The sequence below is a fragment of the Branchiostoma belcheri genome, unplaced genomic scaffold (assembly GCF_001625305.1).
Source record: "Branchiostoma belcheri isolate BF01 breed outbred unplaced genomic scaffold, Haploidv18h27 scaffold72, whole genome shotgun sequence".
Lineage (NCBI taxonomy): Eukaryota > Metazoa > Chordata > Leptocardii > Amphioxiformes > Branchiostomatidae > Branchiostoma > Branchiostoma belcheri.
The window spans coordinates 695,217-719,815 of NW_017804376.1; the positions used below are offsets into that span (position 1 = coordinate 695,217).

At 44.7% G+C, this 24,599-nt stretch overlaps 4 protein-coding genes across 4 annotated transcripts; 1 reads left to right on the plus strand and 3 right to left on the minus strand.

The window, feature by feature from the left end:
- Positions 1-2,122: 2,122 nt before the first annotated feature.
- On the minus strand, positions 2,123-9,095 carry LOC109485029 (malignant fibrous histiocytoma-amplified sequence 1-like). Its single transcript, XM_019788423.1, has 8 exons — positions 7,656-9,095; positions 6,880-6,997; positions 6,098-6,252; positions 5,657-5,757; positions 4,902-5,051; positions 3,474-4,413; positions 2,809-3,050; positions 2,123-2,441 (listed from the first exon to the last, which is right to left on the minus strand). Exons 1-8 carry the CDS (start codon positions 9,044-9,046, stop codon positions 2,173-2,175), a joined length of 3,366 nt encoding a protein of 1,121 aa, XP_019643982.1. The 5' UTR covers positions 9,047-9,095; the 3' UTR covers positions 2,123-2,172.
- A 3,693-nt stretch (positions 9,096-12,788) lies between these two features.
- LOC109485018 (leucine-rich repeat and death domain-containing protein 1-like) lies at positions 12,789-14,423 on the minus strand. Its single transcript, XM_019788409.1, has one exon. It carries the CDS (start codon positions 14,324-14,326, stop codon positions 12,935-12,937), a length of 1,392 nt encoding a protein of 463 aa, XP_019643968.1. The 5' UTR covers positions 14,327-14,423; the 3' UTR covers positions 12,789-12,934.
- A 3,263-nt stretch (positions 14,424-17,686) lies between these two features.
- LOC109484982 lies at positions 17,687-19,778 on the minus strand. Its single transcript, XM_019788354.1, has 2 exons — positions 19,638-19,778; positions 17,687-19,179 (listed from the first exon to the last, which is right to left on the minus strand). The coding sequence occupies exon 2, from the start codon at positions 19,007-19,009 to the stop codon at positions 17,687-17,689; it is 1,323 nt and encodes a 440-aa protein (XP_019643913.1). The 5' UTR covers positions 19,010-19,179; positions 19,638-19,778.
- An 821-nt stretch (positions 19,779-20,599) lies between these two features.
- On the plus strand, positions 20,600-22,948 carry LOC109485020. Its single transcript, XM_019788411.1, has 3 exons — positions 20,600-20,924; positions 21,287-22,304; positions 22,654-22,948. The coding sequence occupies exons 1-3, from the start codon at positions 20,884-20,886 to the stop codon at positions 22,774-22,776; spliced, it is 1,182 nt and encodes a 393-aa protein (XP_019643970.1). The 5' UTR covers positions 20,600-20,883; the 3' UTR covers positions 22,777-22,948.
- The last annotated feature ends 1,651 nt before the right edge of the window (positions 22,949-24,599 follow it).

Below are 24,599 nucleotides of genomic sequence, written 5' to 3' on the forward strand. Positions count from 1 at the left end.
CAAGAGAAGCTCCTCTTTTTCTCTTGCCGGCTACATTCTCTGGCCAATTAATACCCGTTTTAGGCCGATTTCTACGATTTATTCACCCCGCAAAAGAAGTCTGGTGGAGACTAATCAACGGGGGCTGTTTCAAAAACGGCTGGGGAAAGGCCGCTGGGTCTCTGCCAAGCAACAGACTGTATGTAGCGACGGGGGCTTAACCCGTTTTCCTATATGCTTCTTGAAAAATGCATAACTTTATATGGAGCAAGGCGTGGGCGGGAACGTCAGAATTATATAACGTTATCATCAAGTTACGTAATGCTCTTTTAACTCCATTTTCAATACAATTTGTGTTAAACTAAATCTCATGATACCTGTTCGACAACCATTTCAGGCTAAAATATTAGTAAAGGTTCAGGTGGCATCCAGTTCCTCAATAGTAGAAAGTTGGGAGTCAATTGTCTACAGGTACAATAGTTAACAGCTTTCGTAAACTGAGCGCAATTTTCTTGATGAATTCGTGAATACTTATATAATAGTGTCATGATATTCTGTATATGATATAGCATTTCTTTAGCATACTGTAATTTAAAAAAATTTTATCATATTTATGTTGACCGAAGGCAAATATTGTTTTTGCTCTATGTGTCTTCTTCGAATTCTTCTTCAAGCAAATAAGGTCAATGACCTGCACCAGACGTCTGTCACCATAGTAACTAGTGTTGGGTTACATCATGTTGCAATTTTATAGCAGGAGGGATTTTAGACTCCAGTCACCATATAAATGAATGTGTTTGAGTAAGAATTAACAGAGCAGACCATATGCGAAGGTAACTATTATTCATAAGCTTTGTAAATGTTACACCTTTCTAGTTTTATCCCTAGTTACGGCCTATGCATAGATGCATGTAATCTTCCACGTGTGTTACACCGCCTTTACTCGTATGCGTTAAATTCACCCACGCATGGCTGTCATTTTAATATATGCCATTTGACAGACAGATTAATTTGTATTGTCTGCATGGACCCACATATCACTTCTCGTACTTTCTGGCTATGTCAATTTACACTAGATCAGAAGTTACGCTTCTGTAGCTATATATATAGAGTTTTGTGTGTGTTTATATGAAAGATTATGTTTACCTTCGCAGAAGGAAAACATTTTGTTTGGGCTCTGTTTCTTCTTCTTCAGTTCCAAACAAATAAGGTCAATGACCTGCACCAGACGACTGTCACCATGAAAAAACGTCTGTTGACGTGTGTGTCCTTGTGTCAAAGGTCAACAGGATTTCACACCTATTGATTCGGGGTCATAGTTCATTTCTTACGCGTATTTTAGTCATACATGCATATATATGACTACACTACAAAAGAAAGAATAGCATTTCTTAGTCTAGTCGAAATAGACCACCAAATAGATGGTTATAACAAGCCAAGACAGCTTTATTATGCAACATATACTGTACATAATATGTACAAATGGGTTCAATTACTAAATATGTACAAGGGTAACGTTATTTACTTTAAACATTTCTCTGAGAATGGCTTAATTTCCCAACGCGATTTAAAATCACGGTAGTCGCTGAGGTCTGTTCTAGAAAACTTACAAATCAGCACCAAGGACAGGGCTGGTTTTTCTTCCCAATGCAAACATACTAAACATCGTGATGTTTCTATTTTCTTAGTTATTTGTTTGCAAGGAAGTCTTGAAGAGAAAGTTTCACCCCCACAAGTTCCTAATGTCGACTACAGTGTGTGGTTTGGGCACTTCAAGTTTAGTTGCAACATAATTCAGGCTTCGTATCGCAACGGCAACGATAACGATACATGTAGTTAGGTGCGCCTTTCAGGCTCTGTATGTATTCAGTATTAAACATCAACATCGTCAGCTACTGACGTGTGTTGTTTGGATACTTCAAGTCTAACACAGGGGCCAGACTTGGTTTTGACGGAAAATTAGCCAAGTGTATCGATCTTCCAGGTTCTAGTGTGTCCGAAAATAGTTTCATGTTTCAGGTATGTTTGTGATTGTGTTCTCGCCGCAGATGCGCCACCTACATCGGCTACATTCTGCGGTGAGAAGCAGAACTCCAAGCTCCGAGGAAGGTGTCTGATAGACACCGTCACGTGCACCTAAGCAAGATAAGAGACATTACTGGTTGTGACAAAGGAAATTCCAATATCCTGTCTCTAGTGTGTTTCTACTAAACTGCCGTCGACGGAAGTGTTTTGTTGTTTGGGTGCTTCGGGCTCAGCCACCACAGTGGTACTACCACCGTCAGGGTTGGTCACGCTGGTGACGTCTCTGGGAGGTACCAGGTACCCTAGCTCCACTCTGTCCTTGCAGTGGGAGCAGACCGTCCCTCCGGATGTCCGGGCGGCCTCGGGGTGCGTCCACTGACCGGTGAAACTCGGCTGGCGACACCGGGGGCAGGCGCTGTAGCGGTCCACTCTCGCTCCTGCATGAGAATATAGTGCACATCGTATTTTAGCACGGAGAATGTGGGCAAGTAGGGAGGAGAGTAAAGAGACTCTTTTACATAACCAAGTGTTTTGTTCACAGCCGACGTTTCGGTGACCGTCTGTCACCTTCCTCAGGGCAATTCTGACTGGTTCACATTGCACTGCGCAGCACAGGTGTCACATTGTAGGTACAGTTCCCTTATAACCACGTATATGTGCAGATATGTAAATATTGTACGTTTGGGAATGTATCTATAGCAGCAACACCTGTCCTGTAGTGCAATGAGAACTAGTCAGGATTGCCCCAAGGAAGGTGGCAGTGCTTCTATATCTACTTGGAGATGACATGAAAGCGCCCCCTACCGGTGAGCTGAGCGAACAGCCTCTCCACCTCCATGAGCAGCGGCAGCAGGACCTCCCACACCGCCTGCAGGGCCTCCCGACCCTTCCCAGTGCGCACGCTCAGAGTCAGGGTCCCGGATGTCTCCCTGGCCGACTCCACGGTCATCAGGAAGGTGAAGACCCTGTTGTCGGCCTCCCGCTTGAAAACAGCGCCCTCTCTCCACATGTGCAGGAACTCCAGCTTGGGCTTGAGCAGGTGGTACCTGTGGGAAATAAAGGGGAGATGTTAACCTTTCAACTCCAAGCAGGTGAATGTCACACTTAACTTCAATATCAAACGCAAATGAATGCAGTCTCTAAATTCTTAAAGAACCCAACACACTTGTCAAGAAGAGTTGGGGTGACCCGGTGGGCTTGGTTGCAATGATGACTGGAGGCATTACGAGATCGTTATTTCTCGTACTACACTCTGAGGAAGGGAAAAGGGTCGATATCCTAGTAAATTGCACAATTTAGCTTGTTTCTAAAAGGTAGGTTTTTAAAGTTAGACGGCGCTGGTATATTGTTTGTATTTTTATATATTTTTATATCTTCATTGTTTGTGCGCATATGGGCCAGGGGACTGGCTTAAAGGACTAAGTAAAAAAGATTAAATGACCCCCAAACAGATGTAGATAGCGTCGTACCTGACTAGCAGGCTGCGGAACGTGCCGGTTGTAGATGACCCCTGTAGCCGGTACGTCACGGTCACTTCCTGTGACGTCAGCGGGCACTTCTTGGGCCAGGCCTGGTTCAGCTCCGCGGGTCTCTCGTTCCACAGGTAGAACGGGAACAGCACCTTCACCGCCTCCTTCTGCGCGAACGCCCGAGCTTTCGTCGCCTTGTCGGGGACATCGGACGACGTTCTGTCGTGCAGCTGGACCGTCTCCATGGAGACGACCTTGCACCCCAGGCTGAACTGTTCGATGATGGTCATGAGAACCCTGTGGTAGGTGTCGGGCGGTTCTTCCCACAGACACTTCACAAGTCTGGCGTCCAGCCATGCTTTCTCTGATATCTCCCGCCGCATCTTGAAGAAGTCTTTCTTCGAGACGCCCTGCTTTCTGAGACAGTCCTTCTTTCCTTCCAGAGGCCACGACAGCGTCTTCTCCAGGTCGTGACGTAACACGGCGCCGAGTTTCTCCACCAACCAGGAGGGATGGAGGATGACGTCATCCTCCAGGCCGGGAATGTCGGGAAAGTATACGACGTCACCGGTCTCCTTGAAGTACGTCGCGAGCACCTTGACCTGTGATTGGATGATCCCTGAAGGCACGAGCGACAACAGCGACTCCTTGAAGTACTGCAGGTTGACGACGGGCATCATCTCCTTCCAGACGCCGTCGCGAACCGTGAGCCAGGACTTCGGCAAGGTTCGGGTGACTTCGGGCACCATCTTCGGGTTCATTGCACATTTCCGGATGATCTGCTTGAGTGACTCGATCCCGCGGCCAGTGATGGCACTGACGGAGAAGACGCTGGAATACACGACCGGCTGTGTCTTCAGGATCCCCTCCAACTCCGCAACTTTCTCCCTCGCCAGCTCGCCTCCGTGTATGTTCAGGGAGACCTTGGCTTCGCTGAGGGCTGCCGATAAACGAAGACATTACCTTAGTTAATATTCTGTGATAAAAGTCCTACATAAGTATGTAGGACATAAGTATGTAGGACATAAGTATGTAGGACATAAGTATGTAGGACATAAGTATGTAGGACATAAGTATGTAGGACATAAGTATGTAGGACATAAGTATGTAGGACATAAGTATGTAGGACATAAGTATGTAGGACATAAGTATGTAGGACATAAGTATGTAGGACATAAGTATGCATCATGTAGTTCTGAACAACATTTACGAGTACTCACCGCCACCCTGCTTTCGGTGGCGGACAGGGAGTGGCGCCCCTGCCAATTGAGGAGCTGCAGACCACAACATACACACACAAAACTTGTACGAGCGACCACCCCATCCAATACCCCCACCCCCACCGTGCTGGAGCCCTCAACCAATTGAGGTTTGCACGTACTGGGAAGAAGAAGAAGAAGAAGAAGATGAAGGATTCTATAGGAATACCTGTCCGTATCTCGAGCGCCCGTCTCTGTGTGAGCTCCATCAGCAGTCTGAGCAGGGTACGACAGCGGGACTGTATGACGTCCTCCTCCGGGATCGTGTCCAGGTGAGTCGCCACGGGGATCACAACCGGACTGCGCAACAAACTGGACACTGGGGACAAAATCAACATTAAATTTTATTGCACAACAATTGTAACAGCTACAATGTATGGCAAGCTCTTCAGAAGTATTACATATCTATCTAATATCTACTCTAACGTCTACAGTAATGCTTATAAGTTCTACGTATCAAAAGTAACACTATTTCAAAAAGTTGATATGATATACATGTATATCGAACATGGCTTACATGGTAATGTACAGGAGTTTTACATAACTACACACTAGAGTGTACATGAGTTGGTTGCATTGAGTCGCTGTTGACAACAACCTCTATTAATCAAATATATGATTAGTACTCTCATCACCTCATGCTACCTGTGGGTGTGTGAATGGTGTCTTCGAAGACTTATTTAGTACATCTATTGTCTGAACGGTCGGCCAAAGATAATTTCCAAGCACAAGTTGCTTTTTTGTTCGATCTACATGTAGGTCGCTTAGTTTCAGTATTCCAAGGCCGTATTTACAGCATTTAGTGCGTCTTTTTAGTGCCGAACGTTTTTTACTAGAAAGAGGGCGGGGGAAAGTCTTTAAAACGCTTATAACACTGACTCGGATCGTACATCTGCTTGGAGATTAGGCCAAATTGAATCTTACCGTTTGTGAACCACGACTCGACGTTGACGGCGAAGTTGTCCGGCGCGAACTTGCTGAGGTCAGTGACCAGGAGGACCAGGCGTGTGGACACCGGGAGGAACCTGCAGTAGGCAGTTTGGTTTGTTCGAATGACATTTTTACAGTTAAAACTGTGAAATTATGTTAGCCGCGCAAAAATACATCACAGAAACAAAACGCTTCTAGTTGTATGTGCCCTGCTATGCTTTCCTTCTCTTCTGGGATGTGACTTTTGTGAGGTTTGACTCATGCTATCCATAGTTTTTCAAATGTCTTGTAAACGCCTTTTTTCCATTGTAAAAGTGGCTGCGAGAATATAATTTGTACCTAACTTGAGTTCGCAGTCACTTAGTCCATGTCCTTTTATTTGTATTCATCACTGTGCTTCTGAGTAAAATAAACTTAAAATATAAAAATAAAAACCTGTAGTAGCCGCTGTAGCTCGGGTCTCCGGAGAAGTCCCAGGTGCGGACGTTCAGCTTGTCACACGGGCACTTGGAGAACGGGAGGCCGAGGAACGAGTCCATCTCCGACTGGTCGGCGTTCTGGTCCGGCATCTGGAGCTCAAAATCGCTGATCTGAAAAGAAGACAACAGGGACACCATAAGACCATGTGGGGTCGTGTGGCGTAGCGGCAGCGTGTTCGACTCGGAACCAAGAGGTCCTAGGTTCGAGCCCTGACATGCCACCGATCTTGTGCCCTTGGGAAAGGCATTTTACACGACTTTCCCCACTTAACTTAAGTGTATATATCTATAGTCTTAAGTCAAGTACTATCTTGTCCTGTATTCGTCCTCTGCGTTGGTGGCGGCATGAAATAAGTTGATATAACTTGAGTATGCTGTCACCATGTCTAGTCACGAAATGTTAAAAAAAACACACCATAAGACGGCCTAAGAAACTTTCCCATACCTGATCATAAGAAGTTGTAAGTTCATCGAAGCCCATAACATTGAAACGACATAGCTTCAAATGCATTGCAAATATACGCCCTCCAAGAACTAACCACCCTTTGAGATGCTCTCGAATGTATCGTAGTGTCGGCTCCTTCCCTGTAGCGTGGGTAGTGGGTACCATCCCCAGTAGTATTCGCCCGCTCTATAATGTCGCTAGCTACCACCAGTTGTAAGCTAACGGGCGAATACTACTGGGGATGGCACCCAGGCTACCTTCCCTGAGGCGTCGCCAAAAAAAATCGTACTCACCTCCACGCCGACAGTGGGTTGTGGTACCCAGGACACGAACCGCGCCTCACTCCGCCTGATGGCGTGTACTAACACGGTCTTACCGGAGTCCCGCGCGCCCACAACAAGCACGTTCATACTGGGGGAAAGAAGAAAACGTTTTGTTAGTGTTATCTCAACCTTCAATGCAACCTTGAAATTGTTGTACTCAAGTGAAGGAAGGACGCAGGCAATGAAAGGACGAATCATTGAATGGATGGATGGATGGATGGATGGATGGATGGATGGATGGATGGATGGATGGATGGATGGATGGATGGATGGATGGATGGATGGATGGATGGATGGATGGATGGGTGGATGGTTGGATGGGTGGATGGATGGGTGGGTGTTTGGATGGATGGATGGATGGATGGATGGATGGATGGATGGATGGATAAATGGATGGATGGATGGATGGATGGATGGATGGATGGATGGATGGATAGATGGATGGATGGGTGGATGGATACGGATGGGTAGATGGAAGGATGGATGGGTAGGTGGATGGATGGATGGATGGATGGTGGGGGTGGATGGAGGGAGAGATGGATGGATGGATGGATGAATGAATGGGTGGATGGATGGATGGAGGGATGGGTGGATCATTGAATGGGTGGATGGATGGATGGATGGATAAATCAGTGAATTGATGGATAGATGGATGGATGGATGGATGGAGGGTTGGAGGGATGGATGGATGGATGGATGAATAAGCCTATACGTTAGCCGTCAGTCATTATTACCACCAGTCTTACCTGCAGAAGGTGTCCTCTCCTACACTCAAATCCTTGTAGAAATCCGATATAGCGGGAAACCCCCACCGACACACGCTGTACGGAGGCTCTTGAAGGGGGTTCCCGGCCAGGTTGACGTTGCAGTTCTGTGATATGTTCACAACCTCCGGGGGGATCACGCTGATGTCGTTCCCGGACAAATCCAGCTCCGTGAGCTGAGACAGTTTGGACCACCACACGAGTGGGAGGTTCTGAAGTTTGTTTCCTCCCAGTTTCAGGGTCTTGAGTTTGCTTCCTTCTTTCCGCTTGTCCGGACCGTTCTCTGGAAGGTCAAGTTCGGACTTGGTGATTTCGTTATGGCTCAAATCTAGCTCTTCCAAACCGCGCAACAATGTGACGATGGTGGGTATGTCAGGAAACCTATTGTAGCTCAGGTCCAACAATTTCAGAGTCGCGGACAGTTGGATACCTACGCCGGTCTGGGCGTCATAGTTCGCTCGGACGAGCATGTTGTGAGAGAGGTCAAGCGAGGTCAAGTTCGGCATGCAGAAAATGTCAAGGGTCAAGGCCTTGAGTCTGTTGCGACTGACGTCGAGGGACGAGAGGTTGCTCAGGCCCCGGATATTCCCGGGAACAAGATCGATGAGATTATTCGAAATGTCCAGAGTCTCGAGCCCGCGCAGGTCGTACACCGTGTTGGGGATTTTGATGAGTCGGTTACTGCTTAGCAACAACCTCGTAAGTTTGCCCTCCCCTGCCTTTCTTACCCTGAACATGATAGTAAAGCTGGTCATCTTGTTGTCCGAACAATTCAAACTTCTTAACTCGGGCCAATCGCTCGCCTTCATTGAGAAAGACCGCAGTCTATTGGACGAGAGATCGAGATCTCTCAGTGTCGGTGATTGGTTGTCTTTTGGGGCGACGGTTTCGACGAAGTTCTCGCTCAAGTCCAGGAGGGTCATGTTGGAATGCCTGAGAGACTTGATGTTCTTTAAGGTGGTTACCCTGTTCCCGCGCGCCTTGAGGGTCTTCAGCTTGGGAAGTTTGCAAACGGCGTCCGGTATGAACGTGATTTCGTTGAAACTCACGTCGAGATGTTCCAACCGTTCTAGTTTGGCCATCTGTCCCGGTAGATACGGCACCGCGCAGTTATTGACAGTAACCGTGGACAGCGTAGGGCAGAGACAGATGTTTCTCAGCGACTTCCCGGTCAGAGTGTTGTTACATATCGTCATGTTGGTCAGGTTGGTGAACAAGGCGATGTCGCTGGTGACCAGGGACTGGTTTCTGACCGGGGTGGCGTCAGGGTTGGGGTGGGTCAGGACGATTCGTGACATCTTCTTGAAGCGACCGTACTTGTTTGGGTCTGTGAGGAAGTAGGCCTGACGGGCCGCCCCCTTCCCCTGCGCCATTTTTAGTTGCTTCGCCAACAACTCTTTACTTAAACTTGGTACCGGGTGGCTACCTAAAAAGTGAAAAGAATACTTATCAATGAATTAATAAAATCTTTCCAATGCACCTCTAAGTTCGATCATTTCACAATCAAACTTACAAGCCTTACAAGCATAAAGCAAAATGAGCCATGATAGTACTTTTAGGTAAACTTTGATGTAAGTTGTTTAACATGGTATTTGAAGAATGCTCACACAGTTTAACCAACCCCTAAGCTAATAATTTCAATGCACCTCTCAGTTAGACCATTATATTGCACTATCAAACTCAGCATTACAAGCAAAAGGCAACATGATGAGCGATAGTACTAAACTAAACTTTGATGTAAATTGTTTACATGGTATGCCTGCAAAGTTTAACCAACATCTAAGCTGAACAACGTTGTATACCTACGTTTATAAGAAAACCGTACAAACTCTTCACCCAAACACGAGATATCCTGATAACGTACCATAGCAATGCCGTTCCCTAAAACTATTTCAATGCATGTTTTGAGGCAATATATATTACCGACACCCTTACTGATAAACAGGCCTTACCTGATCAGCACTTGCAAAGCATTCACATTATGAAAATACGTTTACTGTTAAGGATACATCCCGTAGTTAACTCTTACCTTCCCATAGTGTCTATAGCAGGACTAGTATGAATAAGCCGGCTGCTTTAGCTCGACAAGTATTGCTTTATGCCCGGTAAGCCGGGTCAACAGGGCGCTTTACCTGTCAGGTGGGTAAATCCACGTACGTGACAAGCTCTTTGATCTTTGCCGCCTGTGCTAAACACTGTGGTGAACGAGTGTGGCTATACGCAGGTAGAAAGTCTCGTATTCTGAAGGCTAACAAAGATTGATTGCCCCCCAAATGCTTGGGTAACCGTAGAAAGTAACCCCGGTCTGTAATAAGGTGCCCTGCCGTTACCAATGACAACAATTTCGCGCTAGGTCATCGTGTTCCTTGACACATAGCAACCTGAGGTCTAGGTGATTATGTATATCAATGGGTTACACGACGTAATTTCCTTAAAATATGTATCATTAGTTGTCTACGACTTGAGGTGTTTTATGGCACATGATACCCTTTCGATTATATGAATCTATAGAATGACTATAGGTGTGAATCATGTAGAATATATATAACCGTGAGAATACTAGGGGGATAGTTACTGTGTTAGAGATACTTATAACGGTAATCGTTCAATGCTTCCCCGAATTTTCGTAGATAGTTAACGCAATGTTTGTGCCGGGTTTTAAAATCTATTCCGACCATCTGATAAGCAAAGCTCTTGCGTTGACACTCTGACCTTATGCAAAGCCACTTCGGTCCCATATCTATATGCAAAGTTTGATGCAGATGTTTTAAATTTACCGTTGGGAGGTCGTCAGGAGTGACACTGTGTGACAGAGAGTATGCCGGAGCTACTCTCCAAGCAGAGGTTGTGGGGGAATGATCGTTACCTTTTTATATATGGCCGTTTTTTTGTCGCTACCCCCATCAACCCGTCGGTGGCTGGCGACCTTCTCTGGCTTATGGATACTGCCTGGCCAATTTGACACTGTCTTTTTGCCACCGAGAGGGATCTGCTTGGAGAGTATGCCGAAGCGTGGTGGCGAAAGTTTAGACAACAACAGTCACTGAAGCGAACCGGAACGGATCGCTTTACATGGTGGTTAGGAGACCAAGTACAACTTCACTCAACACCTGCTAGAAACTCGATCGATGAACTGTGTAAACTAACGTTTATCGTGTGTGAATAAAGTACAATTTGCCCTATTTTTTGGCTATTCCTGAAGTACTAAGATGTGCCCATGTTTTACCTTTATGGAACCCAATATTGGTACAAAAGATACTAAACTAAAGACACGTAACTCTATCTTAAGCTGCATACAAATCCAGCCATGGAACAGTTCTTTTAAATGGCGGCGAGAAATCAACTTTTTTATGGACTTAGGTCAAGTACGCAGACTTTGAGTCAGACGCCTCTGTGTAAAAGAGCTATGACTTGTTGCATACCGTACAAAATCAGTACGCTCAATTAAGTCTCAATGAATTCACTTGTAGCTAGTCACAAAAGGAGCGACTGCACCCACCTGTTGAACGATTCACCGCCGTCTGGGAACTACGTTGCCTGGGCGACGCGGAGGGATTCTAAGTCGAGCTGAATGTCGCGCTATTTTTACTGCAATCGGGAGATTTTTCCTCAGCGGAGAGTCCATGGTCCGTCGTATGGCGTCCGCTGTTTACCGTTTGCGTGCTGTTGGCACGAAGGTTTAGCTAACAAGAAAAACACTCGAGTAAAACCCTCCATTTGTTCAGCATTCACGGGCGCTGTCCTAAAACAACACGGCGTCTCTGACGTCACGTATCGGGTTGCTCAGAAGGGTCGATCAGAGGGTGGGAATAACAGGTGGTTTGTGTCGAACGATCTTATGGACGTATCTGACGGTCACACATTTAGTTAACCGGGATTTAATAGTGTGAACATTTACGTTAAAAGTCGTTAAACCAGGCGTAGAGTATAGGTATTAGCACTGTTACAACTTATAAATGTTGGTTATTGGTACGTTAGATGTCTGTCACTTTGTGGGAGTGTGTCCTGTGTGAATATTAAGAAACATACGCGAGTTGTACGTACCAAAGGTATCATGAATATACTATTAGGCATGTGTTCTTTGAAGTTAAATCCTTATGGCAGCATCCTTTCAAGCAGAATACGAGAAAGGAAGTGGGGATTTGAACAGTGCAGTAGACTTGCTTGTTTTTCTATTATATCTTCAGGCAGTTTGTGTACTAAGGATTACGACTTCCTACCAAACTTGTGTGTCCTTGACATTTATGTTCTTTGTTTATGTCATGAACCATGGTAATGGTGACACTCAGAGAAGTCAAAACGACTTAAGTTAAATACAAGACTGTCAGAGTGTTGGTCTTACGAACTGACCGAGGCAGTACGATTTTTGACCACAATCTATCCACACACACACTCACTTCTTGCTAGATTGTATCCTTTCAACCTCTCTGCCACAAAATGTAGCTTTCTTTTCAAAATATTTTTCTTCCAGAATTTGACGCCTTCTCTTTTACTCACTGCGAACTTTCCCAGGCTGCGAGCCCAACACTGTTTCTTGGCACAGTGTTTGTCTTACGCCCCACCAACAACACGGTGACAAAGTACAAGTAGCACACGATACTGTAACAGAGACGGCGTGTGCATACAGGTACATAGTAACGAGAGGAATACATAACCTTAACCCTTGCGGTGTCATGGGTTCATTGTATGGGATTGTCTTGATACGCCCCGGCGCTACAAGGGTTAAATACCATAGGTCAGAGTTAAAGTATGCATTTTGTGTTTTCAGGTACCGGAAGTCCAAACAAACTTAAAACTGTCACTTGTAATAAAGTACGTGACAGTATTTTGTAAATTACCCCCCCCCCCACACACACACATACACATAGCACACACTCACATACGCTACACATATAAGAAAATGTACATGAATATGTATGTTCAGAGCCATGGGAACGTTTCACCTCGAGCCTCGCAGACCTGTACTTCTCGTAAGCTATATAAGATGCCACAAAGTTAATTTTGAGTCCCCAAATAAATATTTTAACTACGTTAAAACAAAATGTCTAGCATTTACACATCAAGAAATGACAAATGTTAATGGGCAAGCGTAACAACTTTTATTCGTGTGCTTTGTGTAAAGAAAAGAGCAGAATATAGTCAGTTATCACATGATATGCAAAACTCACAGCAAAAAATGTCGTGTGTTGCTCTCTGTCATTCCGATATGCTTAAGTTTGCTTTATCCGGAAACACGTACAATCCGACACAGGGCTTGTGTTTCAAGTTGACTTTTTAGATCCCACCAGTTTGTAAAACTCTTCAATAGCGGGGAGCCCCTGCACGCAGATGTCTAACGGCGGCCACTTGATCGGATTGTTCGCCAACGTCACCTCGCTCTCGCACCACAACTTCGTGACGTCCTCGGGAATCTCCGTCAGTTCGTTGTGGTGAAGATTCAGGCGACGAAGTCTCCGGAGATTGTCGAGCTCCTCGAACGGGAAATGGTTCAGCTTGTTGTGCGACAAGTCGAGAGAAACAATCGCTGGTTTCTTTTTATTTTTGAAGATCACGGGGAACTTTCTGAGTCTGTTTCTGCTCATGTCCAGGTGTTCCAGAGAGGGAAGTCCGTAGACTACGGACGGGACGTTTTCAAGTTTGTTTCCGCTCAAGGTCAAGGTGTGCATCTCCTGAGACAAGATGGAGTCGTCGGGATTCCATGACTCATGGCGCCAATGATGGAGTCTGTTGCCAGCGACGTTGACGAGCTTCAAGTGCGGCAGGCAAAACAGCTCACGGGGCAAACTTCTCAAGTGGTTACCTGACGCGATGAGCGACTTGAGATGTTTCATCGCCTCCACTTCTCTGGGGATGGAAACAAAGGTGTTCTGTGACACGTCTAGGGTTTCGAGCGAGGCCAACCTAAAAACTGCGTTCGGGAAGGCCTTGAGGCAGTTTTTGGCCAGGGAAAGCCACCGCAGGTTGCTTCGCGTCGTCAGTTTCCGTTGCTCCATGACGTTGAAAGCTGTGATTTTGTTTCCTCCACAGTCCAGTCTCTCCAGAAGCGGCAAATCATCCTTGAAGAAGACCACGTGTGTGATGATGTTGTCCGATAGATCCAAGTGTCGCAACGTCTTTGACCTAGAGAATCTACTATTGAACGACTGAAGCAGGTTTCCTTTCAGATCTAGCGTGACGATTCGTGACTTTACCAAAGACCTGATATTCTTGACGTCAAATATCCGGTTATGTCTCGCCCTTAAAGCTTTCAGAGCCGGAAGAGTGCAGACGAAGCTCTGTATACGCGTTAACTCATTATAACTGACGTCCAGGGTCTCCAGATTAACCAGTCTGCTGATCTGTGCGGGAAGATGGGTGATCTTGCAACTCGTCAGGATGAGAGTTTTGAGTGACTCGCAAAGGCTGATGTTGGCAATGGCCTTCTTTGACAGCGCGTTGTTGGACAACGTTAGGCTTGTGAGTTTACGGAAGAGGCCTATCTCTTGTGGAACGAGGGTCCAGGACTTGTAAGGCACAGGGATGGTTTCAGTCAGGTACAGATGAGTTGAGTTGGTAAAGTTTGATATCTTAGACCGCTCGGTTAGGAACATGCACTGGGCTGGACCGGCGTCCTTTTTCCATGGGTCTTGTCTCGCCTTGACTGCAGTTGCCATGGTAACGAGTATGACCAATCACAGCGCGATAATATTTAGCTATCTCCTGTTATGGATGTTATAACTTCAGGCCTCCAGCTTATAAACAAAGACGACTCACATCATGGTCTCCATGGAGGTAGTTTCTAAAAAAAACACAACCTTTTATCAGTACTCCTAAATGTGGTAATGACGGGTACACATGTATCTTCAAATGAAAAACAAAACAATGTTTAGCGTTTCTATCCCCCTGAGAGACGCAGAGTAGGCCGAGAACACGAAAAAAGCATTCAGGATCTAGGGAGCTCCATATGTATGAATCTGGGCCACTTTGTCGTCACGACAACAAAGAATTGTACTTTAGTACCTGTAGTTCTCACTTTGTTCACAGCTATATTTGATACAGCAGAACTAGGACAGTCTATTCTATTCGCCGATGGTCAGATGGGGAGTAGAATAAAAGAGCTCGAGTCAAGCCCATCCCCAGGGCGAAATAAAGAAGTGAGAAAGATGACACCTAATCGATTATGTCCTGAAGCCATTACAGATCACGCTATGTGAAGACCCATGGGTACCGGCCTTTTAAGACAGATCAGTGGAACTGAATACAGTCCTGATTGCAACATTTTCTCTCCGACCTCTTCAATCCAAAGATCATGAAAACTACGTAGAACGATTTGTTTTCCTTACCCCAGTAAGCAATGTTTCGAAATCGTGTAGGATCTGAATTTTTGCTTTAAATATTAGTCTGACCAGGGGAGTCAAATACATTAATTGTTGCTTCTCACACTTTTTCACGTGAACACCGATATGTTACTCCAATCAAAATCAGATCTAACAATTTCTTTGCTGTCGATCAAATTACAGTTACAACCTATATAGCGATGTGTATCTTTTACATGTGTTGGCGACCGCCCGCAACAACGATGCTCACTATATAGGATGTCCATACTTAATTTTGCGGTAAAGGCCCCGAAGCATCCTTTTTCGCCGTTTTAAAATAAGAAAATGTTCAGTATTATCCGTACTTACATGTAAATCACAAGTGGTTCCTTCGTTTTTCCACTAGATCTCACAACAGAACCTCACCAGGCCGTTCCTACTTCTGAAATGTTGTTCTCCTAGTTGTCGCAGTTGACATGTCAACGGCGTAGAGCAAACAAGCAGCGGGTACAGAGATAGACAGGCTATGCGTACCTTGGACAGGTGTGACGTATGCACAAATACTTGAAGCTGTCATAGAGCACCGTCGCAAACTTCTCGCAGTCCTATAATCGTGGTCAGTTCGTTAGCCGCCGAGTGGTTAACCGCAGAATGTACTGATTTTACTTACAGTAATTTATTCACTTGATAGTCTGTTTCTACTTTTAAGTGGTTCAACGGCTAAAAATTGATTACATGTTGCACTTTGTAAATATCTCGTCTTTTGAAGTGTAATATGCTTCACTTGCGTTATTTGGAGATATATGTATTGAGAGGTACAGAATTTGTTGATAAATACATGTGAGATTGTTCTAGGCAAAACAGTTGAGATATTTAGGATAAACACAGATCCATCCGTCGACACATCAAAATATAAAACTTCTTATATTACTTGTACACTTTAAAATGGTTAATTTTAATGACCATGTGACTGTAAATATCATTCTTCAAGTACTCAGTTTGTTCCAATAAAGACCAAACAAATATATGACTATTAGGAGCAACATGCACACGTTTTCACCATCCCTGAAAGTTCCCTATTTTCTGAAGGAGGCACAGCGTTTGCGTGTCACCGGGGCGTGAGCCTTTACTCGAACCGAAGAAAGAACTGTACAAGTCCCTTTTGTGTCCTAGTGAATCGTGTCAAAGAAACACCGATTGCTTTGGACAGACAACTCGTTGAAACAATATTTGAATTCGTTAACTGTCTTTTTGTTGGTCGTTTGACGGTATTTCCGTTGCGTTGTGTCGCGGGTTCCCTGTATACAATGAAACGTGTGGTGACACATCTCAGGAATGCACGTGTCGCTAGATTTAAGGGTGGGACATATTGAGAGGCATCTTAGCGTTATGTGACAAAACCAACTTAGCTGCAGCAAAGTGGTTTTTGTATTCATTTGGGTACGTAAAATAACACGAGCACAGTGGTTGAACAAATGTTAACGCTCAATATAGGACCTCTGTAATTGCCCATTCACGGTTATGTACATAAGATAACAAATGCATTAACAAAACTGATCTTTTTACTTGTTTACAAGTAAAAAGAGGCGAGAATATCCGAATTATTGAATCAAGAACAGGTGTGTTACAGTTATGTTATTTTCTGTGCCTTGCTAACTAAATCTAGGTCAAGACGACATGCACTTCGCCCATTCAAAACTACAAATAAAGTCTTCATTCTTGAAGTCTTTTGGATGTTAGTAGGACATCTTTTTTTTAATAATTGCAGCATTTTCCTAACTATTACGCGTTCCAGTTCCTTCACCTTCAAAACATTTTCTGTCTCCAGAGACGTTTAAAGTACAACCCTTATCATTATCATCATCATCGCGACAGTGATAACGCTATTTATAAAACACGTGTTCTCATTGGTCATCATCGCTACAGTGATAACGCTATTTATAAAACACGTGTTCTCATTGGTCCTCATTCGCCAGTGATAACGCTATTTATAACACACGTGTTCTCATTGGTTCATCGATAATTAGCCATCGTTATTTTTCTAAGGACGGTTTCCCTGTCAAAGTAAATACTCATTCCACTCGATTGTGTATTGAGCTTTTAATAATGCCCCCGTAAGCGGTCGAATTACTGTATCTAATCTTCAGGTATACATGTGTTGTTTGCCATGGCTAATTAGTTACAATAAACAACTTATTGATTAACAAAAGGTCCTTAAAAGGAAAGGTAGGTAAGCACAGTCGCATGTAGCTGACTTCTCATGGGAATGTTTCTGTGTACTTAAACGTGGATCGAGTACTTCACATCATAAACTACGTATACAATTGGTAAAACAACTTTACATTCAGTTGTCAGGCATCCATATATACAATGGCAGTATCTAGCCGCCTAACTTCTATAGATACGGCTTTAATCGCGTCCCTTCGCTGCGCAGTTAGTTTTTGTATGATTTGAGAATTTTGGGGGGCTAACATATCTTATATCAGCTTCAGCTCAGGTAGAAGACAAATGAAAGCGATGCATACTTGAAGCATTAATCTTTCTACCTTAGATTTTTCCTGTGTCAATGTAGAATGTATGAAGTATATGTTAAGCATGTGTAAAGCATGTGTAAAGCATGTGTAAAGCATGTTTGCCACAACTCCTTTCTTTCAAAACATAAAACGTGCGCTCATGAATGTAATTTTTTGCCACGCCACGTCTTTTTAAGTCGACAAATCATTTACTTGCAGGGGCCCCTCCAGCAGCGATGCCGAGCTTATCCTCTTCCCTGACATGAGGAGTGTCGGAGTCAATCCTTGTGATGCCTCCGAAGTGGATGGCGGAGTTCTGTCGCCCGCTGAAGATGGTTGGCTCCTCCTCAGTGTCGTCGCCATGACGCGCCAGGTTGAGATCGGAGTGTTTGGAGTGCCTCAGGGAGAGGTTGCTGCACGGCACCTCCAGGTCGGGTCGTGGAGGGCCCAACTCGTTCTCCTTGATGTCCCTCTGGATCTCTCGGACCAGGTACGTCAGCGCTTTGTTGTTCTTGTTGTGGTTCTTGTCGTACTTTTGCACCCACGGGGTCGGGTCAGGAAAGTCCTCCAGCTCCCCGAAGTAGTTCGGAGTCTTAGTGAACTTTCTGCGGTTGGCACGGCGGCGCCTTTCCTGCCTTATGGCCTCCTTCCTCTCCTCCAACTCAACCTTCTTGGCGGCCGTTTTGATGATGTTTGAGACGTAGATCTTTGCCAACTTCTGTAGCTTCTCCTCTTCCTCCTGCTCCTTGGTTTTTTGGTCACCCTTCATGAACGCCAACCTGTTCCTGACGGTCCAGGCGACCGCCTTAGCGATGGTTTTGAACTTCTTCTTTTTCGGAGGGGCCAACTCCTGTCTGGCATTATAGATCATCTTCTGGCGGAGGATTTCATTCGTCTTGGAGCACTTGATCCGCAGCGTCTTCCCTGTCACGGTTCGGATCTTTCCCTGTCTCAGATCTGAGAGCCTAGTCAGGGAGTACCCTCTGTGGAGGTAAGCCATCGTGTCATATCCCTGAGAGTCGCGTCTCTGCGTGAGCTCGTGAGTACTCTCCCTCTGGTGAGTCTCGGTCGTTGCGCGAAACTCCGGCTTGAACTTCGCGATCTGCGAGAGGAGACCGACGTCCTCCCTGGACCGTTCGCCCTTGATTCGGTTTTTCTCGGCGTGGATGAGTCCGGTTATGTTAAAAACAGAGTCCATCATGTCCATACCAGACTCACAGCTGCCGCTGGACATGGACGAGCAAGATTCGATCTCAATCTGCAGGTCTTCAGTGGCGGATTCGATCAGGTTTTGGGCAAAAATGGTGGTGACGTTGTTTTTGGAGCCACCCCTGAACAGCCTGCTGATGCTGTTCGCGCTGCGGAGGACTGTAGGGTCTTTGCTCAGTTCCTCTGCATATTTCGATACATCCGTGTTAGACTGCGCAGGGGAGGGGCGCGTAACACTTAGCCCAACACTATTACTAGCATTACTAGCACTACCGCTAGTATCTAACTTATCATCTACTCTATTCATTTTTTCGTTCATTTTTGAAACTTTTTACAACATAAAAGTCTATTCATAAACTATATAAGGAGTCTTTGGTTTGCTTCGGACGGGCGAACTTGGCTGTCGTCGATCGGCGGGAGTTGACGAGGGTTGCCGAAGTCTGCCGAAATCTAACGAAGCTGCCTTGGACGAGGCGATGTCACGTCGTCCTTCGAAGAAGGAAAGAAAAATGGTAACTACTTGCTCGAGCAGAGAGAAGAAACTGATTTGACGTCCATTGCTTTTGAACTATTTTTACAAGTTACGCATTGAATTCACGATGTGTTTACAACTTCTGTTGTGCTGTTGTATGACGTCACTGACGCCGGGGTTTTTAGATTTGGGGTTCTAGAACAGGTCTCTGGCCGTGGGGAGGGGCGCATGAGAAATAGCTAGTTTGATAACAATCTCAATTAAAAATCCGTCAAGTTCTTTGGTCCGATGCGAATTTAATTTTCCCTGATTTAGGTACAACAGCTTGGATAAATATACTTCAACGTATGTAAGTCGATGGTAAAATGTCTAACAGTAATGAAATTAAATCCACATCGATCTTATTATACTCAGGACTATCTAAACGATTGCAAGTACTAGTATTCTTGAAAACCAACCAGTACATTATACTCACCTTCCACTGCCTTGTCCTTTAGGACTCTGCGACAAATTCTACCGGTAAAATATGAACGAAAATCGGAATATCAGCAATATTTTGCGTCGAAATCGTCGAGAACGGCTGAAGACGTCTTGTCTCTGGCTTCGTTTCTCGAGGAATGTTTTTAAGTTTTTATGACGTCACTAAGAAATGGTGAATTTGAAACCGCATCGCAACGTACACATATAGATTGATGCTTTATTTAAGAAAAAAAGAGATAATATTATATAAAAAGTTAAAATAGCAAAGGAAAACACTACAAATGATGTACATTTTCCAATGTTCTATCTTTTTCTCTACATACTGTTTTGAAATCTTGAAAGCGTATCTTGAAAAAAATGTTGTTTTTTTTTACATTCGTTCCCCAGTGGCTATCATATCCCTGTGATGTAATAATATAGGTCGACGACCTTCTTGCTGAATGAAGTAAAATATTGAATACATGTACATTTACGGTACAAAGCAAAGCAAAAAAATAACCGTTGATACTTGTGTACATTTGTTGGTTATAATCAGGCACTGTCAGTATATCGCACACGCGCGCGCGCGCACACACACACACACACACACACACACACAAACACGCACGCGCACATACACACGCACACAGAGGGGGGGGGGTTGTGCACCGTACCCGGTTGCGTTGCGTCCTGGCGTACACAACGATTAAATCCAAATCGCTAATGATAGCTCAAAAGCCTCTCAGTTCCTAACGACATTGGGGTATAGACATGACATTTCGATAAGTGCTTGCATATTGCCCCCGGCCCTGCAAAGCGAGTCTTGCAGTATGACTTCAAAACAGAAATTTCGGTGGCTGCAAAGACAGTATCAACTTGGACAAGCAATATTCATTTGCCAGACAGTTACCATTTGGCTGGCGTACAAAAAAAGTACATAAAAGGAAGCCCGTTAAAAACACCTAAAAATAGGCGCCATGCCAAAACCTCTGCTTGGAGAGTAGTGACGCAATGAGTCGAGCATGGCGAGTGCCTTTCCAAACATGACGTCACGGCGCGCTCGGAGCACACCGCCCTGGCGGTTACAGACAGAAGCAGGGCGAAGTGCCCTCGTCTCGTCACATTCTTTTCGCTGGCACTGCCAACTGTACGCAGGGGTGCATGCAGCCTAAAGCAGCATACACTCTCTGTGTTATGTGTTACAGTTTTCATTGGACAAACAACCCATTTTTTTTTAAATCACGGAGGTACCTGGACTCAAGATGGAGAATAACACTGTGGATGGACGCGTACCGAATGAGAAGTAAGTGTCGTCTTGTATCCACTCCAGACGGTTTAAATGATTGGAAAAATATTGCTCTAAGCTATGGGACAGACATTTTTAAATGTATGTGTCGAGACAATAGTAGTATCTTACGACGTCTTGTTCAGTTTGGTTATGTTCGTGAATATTAATGATATTTTGTACAATTGTGTGGTCCCTAAAACTGCGTAATTCAGCCTTTTTTACATTTTTTTTATTATGCTGCACTATTGTTTTAGTTTTGTGTCAATTTAAGTAAGTAGTCAATTTGCAATAAACATCTGTATTCACCCAGTGTTTCTTGAAACTGAAGGTATCTGTATAAAAGTCACGTACAAGCGCTTCTGTTCATGTTCCCTCAGCCAACTGACGCAGCCGACCGGAACTGCGAGACTACAGCAAAGCGCCCCCTACCGATCGCCGCCTGCCATTCCACCAGCGCTTCCAAACGCGGAGGCAGGCATGGGCATCGCCCTGGAGACTGCTCAGAAACAAGGTCCAACAGCGACACATTTGGACTCGGCGAGACCCGGGGAGACACTGCGTCAGAGATCGGGCCCGTACACCAAGAAGGTTCACCACTCCAGTCGCTCCCTACCACGGCGTCCAGCTAAGCAACACAGCTGGACCGTACTTACAGCATCCACGCATCACCTGAATAGCAGAGATCCCTCGGAAGGACCCTCGGGTACGCAAGCAGGCGGTCTCGGGTGGCTGTCCGGAGGACTACTGGTAGCCCAGACTCTACTGCATCGCGGAAACGCACCGAGGGAACGCAGCGGTACGGAGAGGCTGAAAGACTTCGTGCCTTACCAGTGGCTCTTGCAGCGTTTGAAGAAAGCTGCTGCGACTGGTGCGACCGAGAACGAAACGAACAACCCATCCAAGAGCGCCACCTCATCTCTACCGAAGGACGGACAACAATCAAACAGCCATACAGCATCAAGCAGTGGGAGGTGCGCATACCAACCTTACAGTCATTTTGCGGAGCAAGCAATGTGCGAAACTTCGACTAGTTCAGTCAGCAGGCCATCAAATCAGACCCAAGATGAGCCAATGGAGTTAGGAAGTGAGCCCTCCTCAGAGACGGAAACTGCCCACGACAGTGCCAGTGGAAATATTAATCGTCTGGTGGAGAATGCAGGTTTTGACCGATTCCATTTTGACCACGACTCGAAACCGTCAATGTGCGTTAGCGACAGCCGTCTGCGCTGTCCTGCTGTTGAGGGCATGGAGACGGAGTCGTCCATTCTAGGTTCTGAGGGGTGTGAGGATACGGCAGAGACGGCCCGCCTTGAGGAGGGAGAGACGAGAGAACGCCGACGACGCTTTCTGTCCGGCCCGGCACGACTGGTGGACACACGCACTGGTTTTGCCAAGGTAAACACACACGGAAATTATCATCATATGCTTCAGCTAGAATCATCAAAATACTCATGGTTCAAGGGTTAGGTGTAACAAGTCGTAATATGTAATAAGGTGTAATATAGCCAGCTGCCGCCGCGCCGCGTGCCTGCGAAGCTGGTGTGTTACGCCGACAGGTGGTTATACCGGATATACAGAAAATCCATTTAAACATTTATCACACGAGTTATATGTCTACCTGTACATACATGTAAATAGTGTTGATTTTATCATTGTTGAACCACACTCCTGTATTACAAAGTACAGATTACATCAGTCCGACTCAGTCTGCCCTTTTAAACAATGTCTTCTCTCTTCGAACAAGGTGATGGCAGCAACGACACAGCGCATGCGTGGAAAGAGGCTGGTCGAGGACGTTTTGAAGAAAAATCAACCACGTGACCAACTGCCGAAAGTTCCCGCCAAAAGACGCTGGAAGTCCTTTTGACTTGTCGATTACGTTGTAGTATAGTTTGAGCTGACCAGTCTCAAGTCAAGGTTTTTGGTCTTGCTGTTTCTAAAATACCAAAAATTTACCTAGATGGCAACTGGATGGCAAACAACTGCACTGAAATGTATTGCAGAAACGACAGTTATTATTTGTTATCATTTTGTTTGAACTCGGGTAAGGCCACACCAAGTAAATTTTATGGATGACGTCCTTTGGACGTCCTAAATCTAATGCGAGAGGTCATAGTTATAGTTACAGGAAGCTCTTTGGTCATAGTTACAGGAAGTGGAATTTCTTGTTTTTTTTTTCTAGGAACAGGCCAAAATCAATGCGCGCGCGGACGTCATCCATAAAATTTACTTGGTGTGGCCTAAACGATAACAACCAATAAATCGCAAGTGTCTCTTTATTGATCCATCTGCCTGTTTTATTGTTATCTTCCAACATAATCTTTATTTCAAAACGTACAACTAGAAAATAAGTACTTCACAGCTATGTCTTATTTTACTCCCTATACAACAATATATACTATATGAGTATGTGTTTATAGACGTTTTCTTGTTGGAATGACGTTCCATGTTACACTATGAACAAGCAATAGATTTAGTCTTTCAGTCAAAAAGTTCTCTGTAAATTTTATTGCAAATAACCATTTTTCATTCTGCAGAAAAAATGGCCGTCTCCTACTCACGATTCAATTTCTGGTGACGCCAATTAGACATGGAACTTCTAATTAATTACACTATTACTGTTCGAACCTAGGTGATAACTAAATGTTACTGATGTGCACATTATACAACAATGGGAGATAACTGATAATGTTACACGTACACAGCTGTTAGTCTATTCAATTTATGATCATAGAGATGAGTTCCATAATTTCATATCTGCAGAAAGCAACCACTAAGTTCTGAGATTTCTAAGATAATACTTATACAGGTATATAGATAAAGTGAAACTATGCTCTAATGTATTCTGTACCATGGCCAATTACTCAAGGGTTCCTATAGACAGTAAAGGCGCAAAAATACTCTGTTCTATTTACAATACTTGTACAAAATTGCACACTTGTTTCCCAGTAGGAGTACATAACAACACTGCTCAGGAATGCAACCAGCATTCAGCAACCCTTTAATAATTGTCCATCTACATGTACTTATCGACTAGTATATAAACTGTAACAAAACAGTAAATCTAGAATAATCTCTTAGGCCACACCAATTTAATTTCTTGGTTAACGGATTTTTCTAGAAAAATAATGGAGCGGGCGGGCGAAAAAAAAATAAAAATAAAAACAGGCCTAGGCATCCAAAATGGCCCAAAATGGTACAATAGGAGCCACTAAGTCAACACACCAGGCTGGTTCAAAATTTAAACAATGAATTTTGAACTTTTAATGGTAGCACTGCATTGAAAGATGGAATGACTGTAACAAGTAATAAGAAAAGGACTGTTTTCAACTGTTCAGGGCAAAATATGAGCATTTTGCAGTTGATTCTGAATTTTATTTTTATTTGCAAATCAGAAAAAATGAAGAGGCGAATCCGTTAACCAAGAAATTAAATTGGTGTGGCCTTATCTCTGCACTTGAGACTGGACCACAAAAGAATGTGCAGGAATGTCAACATGGATATTCTGGTGTTTTTGTTGTTAATAGACCCATTCGACTCTCACGGATCGCATAAACTGCTTACGTCACAGGGGGGACATTTCGAAAGAACGTCGTTCTAGAACGCTGAAGTCGAACGTGGCTTGCGCTCACGGTGTCCAACTTGGCAGATCATTTTTTTACTTAAAAGGTAGGTAAGTATCTATTTTCT

Excerpts from the sequence above, each read along its gene's own strand:
- LOC109485029 (XM_019788423.1), bottom strand. The coding sequence starts at position 9,046 with ATGGCGCAGGGGAAGGGGGCGGCCCGTCAGGCCTACTTCCTCACAGAC. Across the intron at positions 6,253-6,879 it reads AACCCACTGTCGGCGTGGAG|ATCAGCGATTTTGAGCTCCA; the intron begins GTGAGTACGATT and ends TCTTCTTTTCAG. Across the intron at positions 5,758-6,097 it reads AGCTACAGCGGCTACTACAG|GTTCCTCCCGGTGTCCACAC; the intron begins GTTTTTATTTTT and ends TGCCTACTGCAG.
- LOC109485018 (XM_019788409.1), bottom strand. The coding sequence starts at position 14,326 with ATGGCAACTGCAGTCAAGGCGAGACAAGACCCATGGAAAAAGGACGCC.
- LOC109484982 (XM_019788354.1), bottom strand. The coding sequence starts at position 19,009 with ATGAACGAAAAAATGAATAGAGTAGATGATAAGTTAGATACTAGCGGT.
- LOC109485020 (XM_019788411.1), top strand. The coding sequence starts at position 20,884 with ATGGAGAATAACACTGTGGATGGACGCGTACCGAATGAGAA. Across the intron at positions 20,925-21,286 it reads GGACGCGTACCGAATGAGAA|CCAACTGACGCAGCCGACCG; the intron begins GTAAGTGTCGTC and ends ATGTTCCCTCAG. Across the intron at positions 22,305-22,653 it reads CACGCACTGGTTTTGCCAAG|GTGATGGCAGCAACGACACA; the intron begins GTAAACACACAC and ends TCTTCGAACAAG.